General features: G+C 42.9%; 1 protein-coding gene across 1 annotated transcript; it reads right to left on the bottom strand.

The window, feature by feature from the left end:
* Nucleotides 1-1,115: 1,115 nt before the first annotated feature.
* STRAP (serine/threonine kinase receptor associated protein) lies at nucleotides 1,116-14,788 on the bottom strand. The gene is made up of 10 exons (XM_065398931.1): nucleotides 14,475-14,788; nucleotides 12,734-12,869; nucleotides 8,457-8,538; nucleotides 8,142-8,214; nucleotides 7,069-7,165; nucleotides 5,139-5,276; nucleotides 3,791-3,927; nucleotides 2,759-2,908; nucleotides 2,042-2,107; nucleotides 1,116-1,650 (listed from the first exon to the last, which is right to left on the bottom strand). Exons 1-10 carry the CDS (start codon nucleotides 14,584-14,586, stop codon nucleotides 1,589-1,591), a joined length of 1,053 nt encoding a protein of 350 aa, XP_065255003.1. The 5' UTR covers nucleotides 14,587-14,788; the 3' UTR covers nucleotides 1,116-1,588.
* Between the last annotated feature and the right edge of the window lie 2,366 nt (nucleotides 14,789-17,154).

Raw genomic sequence — 17,154 nt, 5'->3', positions numbered from 1 at the left:
GGAAGCCACCAGGCAGTTGCCTGATTTTTGAAAAAAGGTGAACACCTAAGTAGCTTCCAATGAACTATTGGATGCTCAACTGTTCTGAAAATTAGGAAGGTGCTTAAATATGGATTTAGGAGTCTAATTTTAGACTATTCATTTAAAATCTTGGCATTGTCTATTTCCAGTCCTCCACTGCAATGAAGTATTACTTTTGTAAAGTCTATTTTAAAGTAGGGTCAGATAGTTTTACTATAAATTACATCTGACAGTTACTACTACTTTAAAATATGGAAAGAAAACAAGGAATCATACTATGTTTGACTTATTTTAACTTTTATAAATCCACTTGAATGCTTAACTGCACTCACAGAGGTAGCTTTTTAAATTTCCTTTCAATCTTAACAAGTATGATAAAGCTACAATATCATTATTTCTTTTCAAGGAGCCATTCTGGTATTTTAAGGGCTGCAAGTCTGAACACCAGAAGTACAGAAAACATTTTAAAATCCTCATCCCCATGCCATGAAATTCACGTTTTGGTTCACTTAGAATTTATTTGGCAGACTATAACAGCAAGAAGACTGTTTTGTCAAAAGCTATTTCTCTTGAAGCCACATTATTTGATAAATAATGCCTTTATTACCTCTCAGAAAGGAAGAAAGTTGTGGCTATCAGGCTGCTGCACACATGCACTACACAAATGAAAAGTTATACAATATTAAATAAGTGACATTACAAATTTAAGTATGGTAATAACATGGCTTTAATGAAGAAAAATATGGTTTATATTGAAGGAAAAAAGAAACCTATTTTGTAAGCCAGTTCTGATGACTAAAAGCATGCTCTGTACAAATCCACTGTAAAGGAATATGGTCAACTTCTGAAACAATTCTGATGTACAACCAAAATATTTTTGCAGTATATACTTCAGGTGTTTCAAAAATTGATCTTTTAGAGATTTTAAATAAGTTTAAAGAATAAAAGATACAACACTTGTGAAGCAGGGTACCTGTCACCCACTATTCCAGAGACTTTAATATGAAAAAATGCTCTTGTTCCCTTTTTCTCTTTGCAGAATACTAAAAAAAAATGAATATGAACCCAATGTTAACAACAATAAAATATGAGTCTGTTGTCAAGGCATTTTATTTAGACAACTGAAAACGGTTAGATGTTCAGAAGCGGTGTACAATGAAACAGAAAAACCGAACCAAATACTCGAGCACATAATCCCTGCTTTACAACTAAAGCCACATCTTTCAGCTTTCAGAAAAAATACTGGTAAAAGCCATTAAATTTTTTCTCCATAATAAAGAAAACACACTACAGTAAGTTTAATTGAAATTGGAGAGACTGGATCTTGGCTTGCACACTTCATTCAAAAAGACAGTAGGCAGGTGCGCTAAAATATAGCAAAACTCTACTACTTGTCTTTTTCGATACTCAGTTCTCTTATGGATACCACCTAGCCAGTTCCAACACATTCTCATCAATTACTGCCCATCTTTGCCTTATGTAGAGAGCGCACTCTGGAAGGCTGCTGCTTATCACCGTTTGCTTGATTTAGTCTCTATGTCCATTTGTTGCATAACAGCTGTGATGGTCAAGCCTTAACTTCAGGAGTTGAGCTGTAGATGGAATCTGAATTTTCAGAAGTAAGGTCTTCTGTGGTTAAAATAGGAAAATTATTTTCAAACTTCACCTTAGATACAGAAAATAAAATAACCACCATAGCAGGACCTGAAACCATCTTTAAAATTAAACTTTTCATAAATGTTTCACCATATCCCTTTAAAACAGTTTACAAGATTATACACAGTTCTACTCACTGGTCTATAATTTTCTCATTAGCTTCTTGATTTTTTTTTAAATGTTTGGCTATTTCCACATATTCTCAGGAAACTAGTTTCAGGGATCTTGTGAATTTTGAAAAGCATCAGTAAAGAGTTGACACCGTATCCACAAAGACAAAAGGAAATGTTACGCAGATTAATCCCTGTGGATTAGTTTTGACACTGTTAGGTGTATTTGAAGTAGATAGTTATCAATACATTACCTAGCTCCTCTTCTGCCGTTCCTGGAAGGCTGACCCTTGCTTTTGCCAGCTCTCCACCCTCCTCTTCTGTGAAAAACAAAAACATTTATTCTAATTTTGCTAATCCTAATCCCCATTCACCTCAGACTCTGATAGAAGATCCCCAGTTATTTTTAAGTGAGAAAGAAAAAGAAAAAAAGTTTATTTTAAAACTTTGTCTAGTGGTGAGAGGGGCGGGAGGGTTGGCAAACACTTCCCATTACTGGAGAGCTGTTCTGCATGGGGTTAAGCATTTTATTGCTGGTTTTATCATATTTATTTTTAAAATTCCCTCAATTTTACAATACCTCTGTTTGCTTCTCTACTTATACACACTTGTTTCTACTGTCTTGCCCTTGCTTAAATTACTGAAAAAAATACAGTGTTTCACGTGTTGAGTCTTATTTTACATTTCTATAACACCAAAGGAAAAAACTCTATATGAGACTATTTTGCTTAGAATATTCACCGAGAAAGTGTTTATTAAATTAGCTTATTGGTTTTAAAAGGTTAATTTTGTAGCTGCAAAAAAGAAACAGCAAGTATTTATGTACTTAAATTGAATGGGTCTGATACAGAGATTGTTAAAGGAAAGAAGTTACTCTGGCAGGTCTGACTTTTAACCGGCAACTAGTTGTACAAGATTTTGACAAGTTCGGATGCAACTGAGTTTTACAAAAATACACACAAAGTTCTTACCAGGAACTACACATTTCCAAAGACCGTATGTTTTCCCTACTGTCGTCTGCCACAGTCTTAACGTTCCATCCTCAGAGCCACTAGCATACAACTCTCCATCTGGGCTAAATCTCACACAGTGAATGGGACCAAAGTGTCCTTTGTAAGATTCTATAAGAAATAGTTTTGGCACAGTGTTAAGTTTCAAATTTTAGGCAACAAATAAATAGAACTAATGAATTACTGGTGAAGAGGGGAAGGGAAGGAAGTTGTTGTTGTTTTGTTTTATTTTTTAAATACAGCAGTTTCTCAAAAGGTTGCACATGTATCTTCTCAGACCAAGGAGTACAAGCTACAGTTGCACCCCGGCGAACTTGAATTTTGGTGCCTATCAAAATGTGCTATTGAATTAAAAACTGACAAGTTAATAGACTGTTCCAGGGAAATAACCATTTCCCTTCTTGTATAAAGCAAGCATGCCAACAAATAAGACACAGGTATCACGAGTGCACATCAGGCTCTTCCATCCATCCTCCCACCTATATCCATTATTCTAAACTAGTATGGGACTTGAATTGGCAAGATTCTCGTGTGCTTCAAAAACAAGAATATTGCTAAATTCATTTGGCTGGCAAAAAACAGATAAAGAATGTGGAGAAACAAACATGTGCATTGTCCATACAAGCAAACAAAATGTTTAAGTAACATTTTTTTGCGCAACCAGTGAATGCCACACTACTTTACACCCGATATGCAATTTACACTACCATTTACATCAACACTGAATCTGACTCATGGATTTCTATTGGAGTGGATGCCTGCTTATTCCAGGTTGCTCTAAAAATGTTTTGTTAGGTTTGTTGGTGCAGGAGGCTGCGGGCTATAGTTTTTAGACTAGTTAAAGTTAACAGCATGCCTTTAAATATGTAACAAATGTGTTCTGAAATAATGAGAGAGCTAAATAAACTTTCAAATTTAATCTGAGTACAAGTTATCACAAGATATTGTGAAATAAAATTATAATCTTTACCACATGAAATCTGGAAAACTTACCTAGCTCTTCTCCTGTATTATAGTCATATTTATAAAGTTTAAAGTCTTCACCACCTGCAACAAGAAATTCTTTCTCAGGGTGAAGGGATGCAGAGTTGACTGTAGCAGGAGCGTCAAACGATTTAATCTGCTCCAGACTAGGGAAAAAAGTTTTGTTAATGCTATACATGTTTTTAAAAAACACTTTAAAAACAGCACTTTAAGCCTGTCAGTCTAGGAAAATGTGATGCTGTTCCTACAAATCACAGCTTTCTTAAAAATGCTGTTTCCAGTATAAATCTTAAGATGGTAAATTTGCATTTCACTAAGCTAAAGACAAGCTATTACACCTTAACGTTTTGTGACCAATGCCTCACTTATTGTACGCACTGTGACAGTTCTCTTGCATGGGCTACTTGTGTTGCACTACAACCTCAGATTTTTACTTTAAGTTGAAGTATGATAATATGATATAAATTAAGTATATCATATTAAACCAAAATTAGTTTTATTGTATAAATTATACATGCAAAAACATTTGCTGCCTGATGATACATGCATAGCCAAACAAAGTCGTAGGATTCTTGTCTGCCGCCCTTGTTCTTCCCTTAATCTCTTCTTTTTCCTTGTCTTCAAATTGTTTCGTCTAATTTTATACTGTAAACTCTTGGACACTGGTACCTTGTTACTTATTCGCTAGTACAAGAGTCTTAACAGTGAGTTAATGAGTAATTTGTTGGAAAGTTGTCCTTTAACAAAAAGGCTTCTTAAACTGTAAGCTCTGCAGGGAGTTTGTCCACAACTGGGCCCTGATCCTGACTGAGATATTATATAGAGAAGCCAATACAAATAATAATTCTCAACAAGAGCATTTATTATAAGCACTATACCCATGTATAGCTGTGGCAAATTTATATGTCCATTAGTTTAGAAGTGTCTGCTAGTAAGTTTGATTCTAGGGCTGATTGAGTAGTTCAGTCCCCAACCTCAGTCAGACCTTTGCCTCTCTACCACCATTCCGAACAAAGATGCTAATCACTACAAACTGAGGTGGTTTAGTGATACACCCTTTGTGCAATAAGAACTGGATAGAGACCTGCAAACAATTGTTAGCTGCTAATGATTTTCAAGTACTATTTCAGATAGATTTTTATAGTTAAACTAAAGCTGAGGGTCTATACCCCTTTATTTTGGGGAAAACAAGGGCAGAAAAAAAAAGAAAGGGATGGAAGGGGAAATTTTAGTTTCATTAGTGTGGAAGATCAAGATCCTTTCCCCACAACCATACTGGCTCAGTGTCACCTGTCACCTCTCCCATATGCCCTCTACTCCTCTTTATACTTCTGAAGATTTCAAGTTTGAAACTTACGTCTCTGCACTATGAAAAGCAATAGTCCTCCCATAGGTTACCACCAGTATCTCCCCCTCGGGAACATACTCCATGCTGCTCACAGACATTGCAACATTTATTGCTTTTACTTCAGTCATGGTATTCCGGTCCCAGAGGCTGTGAAAAAAAAGACGCTTAAAATTACTTGAGTAAACCACATTACTTTCATTCCCATCAATGCAATACTTTGATTTACAAATGCTACCTAAACAAAAACTCCAAAATTGGTTCTAGTCATTCTAGATTGTTAACGGTATGCTGATCTTAATCACTGGCCACAACACGCTCTTAAAATACAGCTATCTCTGGAGCAGAACGCAGCAACGGTGATACTTACACTGTTAAACTGGTCTGGTGTTTCAGTCAGTCACCCAGGGATGATGAGCTCTGTACACAATCACCAGTGCCCTGAGCAATCCAGCTTCCTAGTGATAACACTTATGATCAAGACTTCAAAACCCCGGCTGGTAAGCAGGAAGCTTTTTCTGGTGCGGATGCAGGGGGGACCAATGCTAATACATATATAGTATCTCACGTTTCATTTACAGCAAGATGTAGTTGTACTAACAGTCTAAATATAAAACACCATATGCAATTCTGTCTTCCTATGACTGCAAACTGTCAACTTTAGGGCCTCTGCTAAGCTTCAGGATAACTAATCAGGATATTTCCAGTTGTAATTACTATTACACCTCTACCTCGATATAACGCGACCCGATATAACACAAATTCGGATAGAATTCGGTAAAGCAGTGCTCCAGGGGGGCGGGGCTGCGCACTCCGGTGGATCAAAGCAAGTTCAATATAACGCGGTTTCACCTATAACGCAGTAAGATTTTTTGGCTCCCGAGGACAGCGTTATATCGTGACAGCGTTATATTGGAGGTGTATTTCAAACCCTGCGAACAACTGTGAACCCATCAGTTACTGATGGAGATAAAATGGAGACTGAGGAGGGACTGAATGGCAGAGTTAACCCCACCCCATTCCACCGATCTCTACTACTCTGCACTCAACATCACATCAGACAGAAGTCTAGGGGATGGGGAGAGGAGGTAACACCCTGGTCACAGCAGCGGTAGTAGTATAGATTCCGCCAAGCTTGCTCAGGAGGTTCTAGGCTATGGGGAAAAAAACCAAAAAGAATGCTCTTCCTCTCCAGTCAGAGGGGCTGTGGGGGCTTCAAGTTTATCAGACCCCTACTAGTCAGACTTGAGCCAAAGATACAGTGATGGGGTAGGACACTTGTAAGAATCCCAGCGCCCTTCCTTTTCTCACTAGTGTGGCAAGGTGGGGAAGAGGACTGAGCTGGTCACCAGAGCACTGCCTCCAAACAGCAGAACTCTTCCCCATCTTTTATATCAGCCTCTGACTGGTACATTTTTCAAGCTTGACTATGATGGACATGTTACTAAAGGCCAAGTCATTTGTTTGCCACTATCTCTGCAAAGGCAATAAGAGTTCCCTCCCAATGCCTCAATGACAGGACTCATCCCAGTTATGAATTCATCCTCTCTGGGGGTTTTGCCATGAAAAAGGCAGAGGGCAGTGACTTAACAATATGAAATTAATCAACTGGTATATTGGGGCTTAGTGACAGAAAGCATATTTGATAAGATCACATGATTAACAATTCTTATCTCAGTTATATACCCTCATAAATTAAGAAAGGTCAATATAAGACCACCCTACCTGGTATATAATAATTAGGAATCACACATACCACAAATCAGACACTGACTATTGAAGTTTATATACTTAAGTTACAGAAATAAATGAATCTGAGTTCTAAATATAACTATGTTTTTGGTATTATAAACCCAAAAGCCAACTGTACACACATACAATTATATGGAGAGATAACAGCATTTAAAAAAAAATAAAAAAATGGAAAGTTAGTGTTTCTTACCGGACAGTTTTATCATCAGCTGAAAGGATCTGTTTGTCATCACTGCTCCATAAAGCCTTTTTAATACCCGAAGTATGTCCACTGACCACCTGAGGTTCTTAAGATTAAAGCAAACATCTTAGTACATGAAATAACAGGGAGATTTAAAAAAAAAAAATCTTACCACTTAAAATCAATGAACAAACCATTTCACCTTGTTTATAAGTCACTATAAATAATTACCAGTTGTCATAAATCAGTAAATGGCATCAGGATGACAATGCTGTCAAGTGGATAGAGTTGTATTTTATTTTTTACCTGAAGTAATTCCAGGAGTGAGTGACACAGGCCAAACTGATACCTGCTTCTTAGTGCTTGTCTACACAAGAAAGTTGCACCAATTTAACTTCATGTATGAATTTAAACTAATGAAGTTAAATTAATGCTAACTCTCTTACTTCAGTTAAGTCTCAGTTGAGAACAAGTAAATTAGAAACAGGTATAAGCTAAACTGAAATGAGACACTCAAACCAAAATGAGTGTCCACACAGGATTTTGCACAGGCTCAAACTAACTGTTTAAAAATCCATTTAAATTAAACCAGCACAATTTTATTGTGTAGATGAGCCCCTAGTCTAGAAATACTGGGAACATTACAAAGTAGCTGGTGTTAAACAAGTTTACATGTCCCTGCAGGTAAATGCAAGATACGAGCACACGGAGCCCGGCAAACACAGAGAGGCAGGTACCTTGGGTGCATGAACCCATGCTTCATACTGATGAGACATCAAACAGTTTAAATGATTGCACATTTTTAAAATAGAAAACTTCAAATCAAGCTAGTGTTGACAGTAAAATAAATAAGAGGTAAAGCAACCTGAAGGATGCTAGAGATTTTCAGCACATCCTACAACAGTAATTTAGATCTCAAATCCTATCAACACCAACCATTAAGAACAGAATTTCAAATCTTGATCTCTTAAGTATAATTCATGAAATAGAACAGATTTGAATATTTTCAAAGGAACAGTCAACTGAATTGTGTGCAACTCTACAAAATGAATGCGTCAGTAGGATAAGAAAAACGGACTAACCTGCTTCTGGCTTGCTCAAGTCATAAATACGCAACAATTTATCTTGTCCACCTGTCAACAGGTAATTGCTGTCCTGAAATAGTTAGAAGTCATGGCAAGTCAGCTTTTTTATTAAAAACTAAAATGTTAGTATGAATATTACAATAGCACTTTTCTAGAAACCCGTTAAAACACCTATTACATTTAGTTCATCCCTCAGAAATGAAAAGTTCACCTGAACCTCTCCCTGACAAAGCATAAAGCACATGAAAACAAGGGCAGCAGTTACATTCAATTGTTTGATTCCCTGACAAATAAGACAAAGATTTTTCATACCTCAGTAAAATCCACACTTTTGACAATATGCTTGTGAGCCAGTGTGATCAGTTCATCCCCTGAAACAGCATCCCATACTTTACTGAAAGACAAGAAAGTACAAGTGTGGTTTCATTAGCCAGTACTGACTTTATTACAAGCTAATTTGGCTGTTCTGGTTACAGGGACATTTCCCAGATAATTACCATTATTTCTAACACAATAGACCTTTTTATACATAATTACTATGTTCTGATCATTACTGCACACTAGGGATCACCATTCTGGATAAAGATAAGTTTCTCAAACAGTTAAAACCCAATACTGGAAATGATTTGTTTGTGAGAATACTTTTTTCCCCCTAAAAGCCATTTCCTTAATTCTTTTGTACTACCAGCCCATTGCTCCTACCTCTCTTCTCTCTGGAGCAGTTCAGGATTAACAGCACTTGTAGCTTTAGAGGTAGATTGGTACAGTATTCCTACTTAGATCTACATAGACTAAGTGCTCATGAGTGGAATTCACATTTTCACAAAGACTTGCACACATACTTAACTTTCCACACTGCGAGTATCCCCAGTGACATCAAGGTGACTGCTCACAGTGCATAAAGTTAAGTTTGTGCTTAAGTCTTTGTAAGACTGAGGCTCAAGAATATCCAATATTCATCAATTTCATTTAACAGCAAGTACTTTGAATTACATGCTTCTATGCAAAATCTTGGTGGGAAAGTTGTATGGATTACTACCTGACCCTTGAGCAATGGAAAAACGGAGTGTTAAAAGTAGGGAATTAGCAGTGGTGGAACAAAATCATTAACTCTGGTATCCCACATAACTGCAACATAATTAAGAATTATGAAGGATACCTGAATTGTCTGTGTAGGCCACTATATGCTATTAATCAGGCTGTTCATCCAGAAAATAGGGCAGTTATCCAACTTGACAGTATTAACTACCATTCCTCTCCTTGGATCGTTATCCTGTTGTGGTGGAGAGGCTTGTGTGTCCCAATGACCCTCAGAACTATGTCATCCGGAGTTGTGTACTCCTGGTAGGGCCACCCTTGGTGAACAGTTCTCAGGGGAGGTTCCAGACAAAGCGTGCAGAACAGGTGTATTTCGAGGACCTGTCAGTTCTCTGCAGCTGTGAAGGTAGGTAAGGGCTGCAGCAGGACTGACACCTCCGGTTGTCTCAAACTTCCCTGCCATCGGCTCCAGGGCTCCTTCCTGTCAAGTTTTGTGAGGTTGCCACTTGTGCACTGACTCACGTTAAAAGATTTCACACGTAGGCCTCTGTCAATGGTGTTAACATCTCCCACTAACAAATTCCCGCGGCAATGGATGAGTAGTGGTGTGGACGAGCAGTGATCTCTGGGAGTCCCTAGTCACTAATCTGCATGCAAGCGGTGGCCGTGTGTTGGTCATCTTTCGCTTGGACTTGTGAGACAGAAGCACAATTTGACAGCTGCGGCCACTACTGAGCAGTCCTTTTCAGGATTCCTTCTGCTCACCATGAATGGGGAATGTTGACTCATATCCAGCTTCTCGTCCACTGTAACCTCATGAGAGGCTCTCTGACCTACCCGACAACATCAATGATATCCAAACACACTGGGAGGAGTTCAAGACCATGGGGGGGGGGATAGCTCAGTGGTTTGAGCATTGGCCTGCTAAACCCAGGGTTGTGAGTTCAATCCTTGAGGGGACCACTTAAGGATCTGGGGCAAAATCAGTACTTGGTCCTGCTAGTGAAGGCAGGGGGCTGGACTCAATGACCTTTCAAGGTCCCTTCCAGTTCTAGGAGATGGGATAGCTTCATTAATTTGGGGGCGGGGGGGAGGGATAGCTTCATTAATGGGGGGGGGGATGATAGCTCAGTGGTTTGAGCATTGGCCTGCTAAACCCAGGGTTGTGAGTTCAATCCTTAAGGGGGCCTTTTAGGGATATGGGGCAAAAATCTAATTGGGGATTGGTCCTGCTTTGAGCAGGGGGTTGGACTAGATGATCTCCTGAGGTCCCTTCCAACCCTGATATTCTATGATTCACAAGATGCTGAAGAGATTGCATACTCCACTCGCCACCATCAAAATTAGTTTAATGAGAATGAGGAAATCTTAGCACTTATTCATCAGAAGAAAGGTGTAGAGAACACCATTTTACACTTGGCAAAATGAACCTGCAAAAATGAGAGACTTAATATAGGCTTAAAGCTGTAGTTCAAAGGAGGCTGCGAGACATCAAGAATCAGTGGCAACAGGCAAATGTCAGCGAGATCTGTAGTTTCGTTGATCAACATGATATGAGAAGCTTTTTTAAGCAAATCTCAGGACAGCTCCACCCTCCTTAAGGACAATGCAGCCCATAAGCAATGTTGGAAGGAGCACTTTGAAACTATTGAACCGCAAATCTGAAGTCTCAGCTCCCACCATCAAGTCCATTACTTAGCATCCAGTAACAGAACCGCTTGCAGACCCTCCCACCCCATCTTCTGAGGAAGTCTGGGGTGCCGTTACTCAGACTAGACACAACAAGGCGCCATGCCCAGATAGTGTCCCTGGGAAGGTCTTCAAAATTGGTGGAATAGCACTCATGTAAAAACTTCATCAACTTGTTAGAATTTGAGTTAATGAGGAAATTCCACCCGACCTAAAGAATGCTAATATTATGATCATTTTAAGAAAGGAGACAAGTCAATGTGCAGGAATTACCGAGGCATTGACCTCATCTCCATTGCCGGGAAGACCGTTGCTTGCATCCTTTTGAACCATTTCCTCCCTCTTGCCGAAGACGTCCTTTTGGAATCCCACTGTGGTTTCAGACCGTCTCAGGGCACCACCAACATGATTTTTGTAGCACAACAGATCCAAGAAAAGTGTAGAGAACACCACCAGCCATTATTTATGGCATTTACTGACCTAACTAAGGCCTCTGATCCCATCAATCGTGGAGTATTATGGAAGGTGCTATCTAGGTTCAGTTGTCCATTGAAGATCATTTGCATTCTCAGGCTACTTCATGATGGTATGACTGCCACCATCTTCTCCACTGGGCTGGAGACAGACCCATTCATCATCTGTACTGGTGTTAAGCAGGGCTGTGTTGCTGCCCCAAATCCTTTTTCCATCTATTTTGCCATGATCTTTATTCTTCTTTGTAACTGCTTTTCTTCTGGAACTGGGATTATTGCATCACATGGAAGGCCAGCTCTTCAACTTGCGACGTCTTCATTCTAAAACTAAGGTCAGCAGGACTGTTATTAGTGATCTTCAGTATGCTGATGACAGTGCTATCCTCATGCACACCAAAGCTGACTTGCAATCCACTCTAGATCTTTTCTCAGGCACCTGTGACTTTTCCTCCACATTGAGAAAACTAAGGTGGCTTCACCAGCCTGCCCCAGCACAAGTTGTCCCCTTCTCTGACAAACTGTCATCAGTGGTGAACTCCTGGAACATGTTGACTATTTCCCTTACCTTGGTAGCCACCTCTCCCAAACAGCTAATTTCAATGTGGAGTTTGAACACAGGATCTGTTGTGCCAGGGTATTCTTTGGAAAATTGCTTCATCATGTCTTTATTGGCAGAGATCTGCAGATGGAAACTAAGATCCTGGTCTACAAAGCAGTAGTCATTCCCACTCTTCTTTATATATATATGAGACATGGATGACATACCAAAGCCATTTGGAGTGATACCACCAGCACTGCCTTAGGAAGATTCTCCATATCAGATGGGAAGATCATTGCACCAAATGCCAGCGTTCTCTCTGCAGCTACCACCACCAGCGTTGAGTTGAATATTATGAAAAATCAACTTCACTGGGCTGGCCATTGTGTGTGGGTGGCTGATACTTGTCTTCTGAAGCAAGTCCTCTTTTCTCAATTTAGTCACGGTAACATAACTTGCAGAGGGACAGAGGAAATGCTACAATGACACTCTGAAAGCATATCTTGAGAGTCACTGACCCCACGAATTGAGAAGAGTTGGCTGGCACTAGACTGCAATGGTGTTGCATCATACATCAAGCCTCAGCCTGTTTTGAGCAAGGTGATTCTCTTCAAGAGGCTGAGGAACAGCGGAGAAGGAAGGAAAGTGTACAGTACCCCAGCCAGCAGTTGTGCTCTCTCCAAGCAACTACCTGTCATATATGTGGAAAAACCTGTTGAGCATGGATTGGACTCCTCAGCCATCTTAAGTCTCATAAAACAGTAATTTCTTTAACACCACAATTCAGAAAAATATAGTATCACAAGATGAAATCACAACACAATGAAATTTCAGTATTAATCATTACTTACGCTGTAAAATCTGCAGCTGCTGTAGCTGCTTTAGTGGCATCCCTATTCAGAGTGGCACCCCAGACGGCACCTTTATGACCTAGAAATGTTCCAATCCAGTCGCCCGTGTCACCCTGGCGTAGCATAGGTTTACCATCTAGGCAAAAACAAAAAGATTAATTTTCAGATAAAACAGCTTTATTTTACTTAATAGCAAGCATAATTCTAATGAAACAGTTCCAGTTACATTACTGTGTAACAAAAAAGAAAACACCAGAGCTCTTTGTCAATGGAAATGTGACACCTTTGAAACAATATATTTTGTTACCAATTTAATAAGAAATGGAGCTTTAATTTTTTATCTGTTCATATAGGGACTGACTCTTGCTATGTGTATCTAACAAAATGGTGCCACAATTTTTGCTGGGGCCTTTAGACACTACTGCAATATAAATAATAATACTGTTTGTCTGTGTTCTGGTTCATTTACTAATTAGTAGTTTTCTGTCACCCTGTTAACAGCGCTGTACTTGTTTTAGTTTCAACATATTAGCACCTGCTTTTGATGCCAACACTGCTTACAAAAAGTTTCATTTTTAAATTGTCTGATATATAGATTACTTTTCAGATACATATAGTTATAAAAATAAAGCAGAATTAGAGAGTGGCATTGTAGACAGACAAATACAACCCAGACTCAGTAAATGGTCCAAAAGGGTCTTTTATAGAAGGGGATATATAGAGAAATAAAATGTGTGTGCATGCATTTGGTGGGAGGGTGGAAGCTTTATTAAGTTTGGAAGAAAGCCCTGCTGGAAAGGGATATGAGCATGAAGAAAAGTCAATTCGGTGCTGCTAATGTACTGTAATACTAGCACTCTAAGTCCAATTATGAGCCAGTTAATTTATTTGAAAAACATCTCATTTTATAATCAGCTACCACCTAGAAAATGCAGGAGTTGAAGGGGGCTGCGCTCACAGCAACTTGTAGAACTGCTATTTTCACCAAGTGGTGGTGCCTAATTTCAGAATTTTTAAAAATCCACTAGCAAAATTTTTAATTCTCTACCCCTTTAAGATTATGACAAAAACTGTTAAGATGTGAGCTGAACATAACTCAGCTAGGTAATGGAGTAATGACTGTCTGAGTATGCACAGTCTGAAATAAGTACAAACTGTCAATATTCTTTTCAATTTGCTAACACCCTAAGGGTGTTTCCACAAATATCAGCACTGGTAGGTATTTCACTGCTGCCCAAAGCATGCAAGAAATAACAGTTACAACTACATAACGAACAGCTGTGCAATCTGAAATGTCAAGCTGAGATCATGCTCACTGTGGGTGGAATGTGACACAATCCCACCCACTATCTTCCCACCAGACCGACTCCTGGGGCTGCCTTTATCCCAGATGGGTAACTCAGCCTGGGTACAGGGCAAGGCATCAGCAGGTTTTTGTCTCCCACGCTAGGGTTAGGACTTAAGGTGTGTTTGGGTGTCTCCCATGTCACCTGCCCGCCCGTGTCCACAGCGCACGGTAACGTAACTAGAACCTGGGGGGGTGTCTCATCCGCCAGCTTCGGGGCTCAGGTACCCCGATGGAGGCCGAGAGTAGAACAGGGGAAACCAGCCCCTCCCCCTCGCGTCTCTCTCCCAGCCCCTCCCCAGAGAGGCAGAGCTGTCGAGCCAGGCCGGGGATCCCCCCGCCCCCAGCTCATTCATGGCAGGAGCGCGCTAGGCCCCCCTCACGCCCCGAGCTCACCCTTGCAGGCGCTGATGAGGAAGTAGCCGTAGGGGGTGATGTCGCTGAAGGCCAAGTCCACCACGGGCCGCGTGTGCCCGGAGCACGTCAGCGGGGTCTGTCTCATCGCCATGGCGGCGGCGGCGGCTCCGGGGAAGCGGAGGGCGGGAGGAACGCGCGGCGCGTGTGGCGAGGCCTGGGGTAGGGGGAGCGAGCGAGCGGGCGGCGGGAAAGAGGAGAGGGAGGCGCGCGACGGGCGCACACACGGGACAGCACAAGACGGGAACACGAGCTAGGCCAACCTGGGCTGGACAGGAACAGGAAGCGGCGGCGGAGGAAGTGACGACGAGCCGGAGCAGTTGGTGTTGCCGGAAGTTACGTTTGCCGAGGGGGCGGGGGAAAGAATGGAGCTCAGTGTCTGTTTGCCTCCGTGCGGAAGTTACGCGCGTCCTCGCTCTCGCAAGCGGCGGTTCCATCCGTTCCCCCCAAGCGGGGTCCGCTGTCTCGCGGGGGCGGGGCTGTGAGGTCACACAGCGGGGGGCGGGGAAGACAAGCGGGGATCCAGGCTTCTGTCCCGTTCCCGGGGCGGAGCTGCAGCTTCATCCCGCAGCGCGCCGCGGGCTCCCTGGCGGTTCCGTGCAGTCGTTGCCCCTTCCCGGCGCAGCCCCCCGGGGGCTCTGGGACGTTTCGCTCTGTTCGGGGGCGTCTCGGGGTTACCGTAATACACAGAGTAGAGGACAAATGGGTTTGTCCAGAGCGGGCGGCCCCGCGGCATTGAGCTGGGCCTGCTCCCTTGGCTCTCCCCCCCCCCGCGGCCGCTCCTGGTTGGAAGTGATTGGCGGCCGCGGCAGCACCAGGCTCCTGCCTCCACCGCTGCCTGTCCCGAGCCTGGGGGCGGGATGTGGGGTCAGAGCCATCAGGGGTGGGAACACGTGCCGGGGGCTGAGCTGTGAGGGAGGCGCAGCCCGCGCGCCTGGGGGAGTTCAGCGCTCGCTGAGCCGGGAGGTCGCTGGGTTGTCAATGTAGCACTGGGGGTGGGAGCAGCTCAGCTGGCTGGAGGCGTGGCGAGATCCCCCCCGCTATAGTGTATTAGCTCTCAAAGCCCCATTAGCACGGGTCTGGCTACCCTGGCTGGGGGAGGCTCGCTCCCAGCTGCAGTGTAGACACAGCGGTCCCTTGCTCTTTGGCACAGGCCTCCAGTTTAATGAGGCAAATCCCACACCCTGGGCTGTTTACGTTGAGATTTCAAACGTCTCAGTAAAACCTGAGGCAAGACTGAAATGAATCCCCAAGCTAAGTGGGTCTTGAGTAGGGCGGTCCCTAGACATTTTGGTGCCCTACGCAGGTCCCCCGTGGGGGGGAGAGGCTGGCTGTCCCCAGGCCTCCATGGGGGGAGGCTGGCTCCAGGCCTCTGCGGGGGGGGTGGAGCAGGTTTGGGGGCAGGGAGGAACCGCTCCCCAGCACAAGTTGGTGGAGCAGGTTGGGGCTGGGTCACCCCACTTCCTGCACTCGGGGTGGTGCAAAGTGGAGTCACCCGGCCCCAGCCCGCTCTGCTCTGCTCCCCTGGCTCCCAGCCTTGGGGGGGCAGAGAGGATTCACCCCCCAGCACTTGCTGGGAGCTGACGGAGCAGAGCGGGCTGGGGCTGGGTCGCTCCACTTCCCGCTGTCCGGTGAGTCTAGGGCACGCCTGACCCCTGCTGCAGTCCCCCAGGCTGTAGCTCAGGGGAAGGGTTGGAGTGGGGGTGGGGCTGAGGTGGGAGCTTTGGGGAAGGGATGGAGTGGTGGCAGGGTTGGGGCGGAGCAGGGGTGGGAAGAGGTGGAGTGTGGACAGAGCAAGGGCGGGGGCTTTGGGGAAGAGGTTCAGCTGGCCGAGGGATTGGGCTGGTCGCTGGAGCAGCACGCAGCTGTGTAGGGCACCAGGAAATTTGGGGCAATTTGGTGCCCCAAATTTCCTGGTGCCTTATGCAGCTGCGTAGTTTGCATATGGGTAAGAATGGCCCTGGTCTTGAGTCTGACTGTAATTCTGTGACTATCTGAGGAAGATTCCAGTGTCCTCCTCCTATCCCGTTGTTCGGCTCTAGAGCAGTGGTTCTCAACCCAGGGGCCAATTGTGACCCAATCAGCACATGGCTGCAGCCCATGTGACGTCCTCATCAGAGCCATACAGGTAACATATATATTGTGTGGCTGCATCCCACATGACACATAGAGAGCTGCATATGGGGTCCACAATGGTAAATAGGTTGAGAACCACTGATCTAGAGAGGCAACAGCAGTGAGAGGGAAGTGACATATTTCACTGGCATAACACTCAGTTTATATAATCTTTCTATTGAATAAAGTGACAAGATTTTTCAAATCCAATACCCAAATACTTTGTATAATCCTGTCACAGAGAGTACAGGAAAGGTGTTTAAAGGAAGGGCTATATGTTTGATGCTTTTCTTGGGAAGAGTTTTTGGAATTGGGGAACATTTATTGCTTGCTTTCTGTCTTAACGGGATTCTAAACCTTTTCCTATCCAGCTCTATCCTTTGTCCCTCCTTTTCTCTCTCCCACACGCCCCTTAAAAATTAAGCTAGGTTCATGTAATGTGTTGGGTCTCAGAACAGCACTTCCCCACTGAAATGTACACTCATGGGAATGTGAGAGGGACTAGGATGGAAACTAATTAGAAAGAGGAGCTATCTAACTGATTATA

This window comes from Emys orbicularis, chromosome 1 (genome assembly GCF_028017835.1).
Source record: "Emys orbicularis isolate rEmyOrb1 chromosome 1, rEmyOrb1.hap1, whole genome shotgun sequence".
Classification (NCBI taxonomy): domain Eukaryota; kingdom Metazoa; phylum Chordata; order Testudines; family Emydidae; genus Emys; species Emys orbicularis.
This window is presented reverse-complemented; position numbering and strand designations above follow the sequence as displayed.

What these genes read in the sequence shown, in the direction of transcription:
- STRAP (XM_065398931.1), bottom strand. Translation starts at nt 14,586, where the DNA reads ATGGCGATGAGACAGACCCCGCTGACGTGCTCCGGGCACACGCGGCCC. An exon ending in GCTGATGATAAAACTGTCCG is followed by an intron (nt 5,277 to 7,068) that starts GTAAGAAACACT and finishes TTTTTTTCACAG; the next exon opens with CCTCTGGGACCGGAATACCA. An exon ending in TAATACAGGAGAAGAGCTAG is followed by an intron (nt 2,909 to 3,790) that starts GTAAGTTTTCCA and finishes TATTTCTTATAG; the next exon opens with AATCTTACAAAGGACACTTT.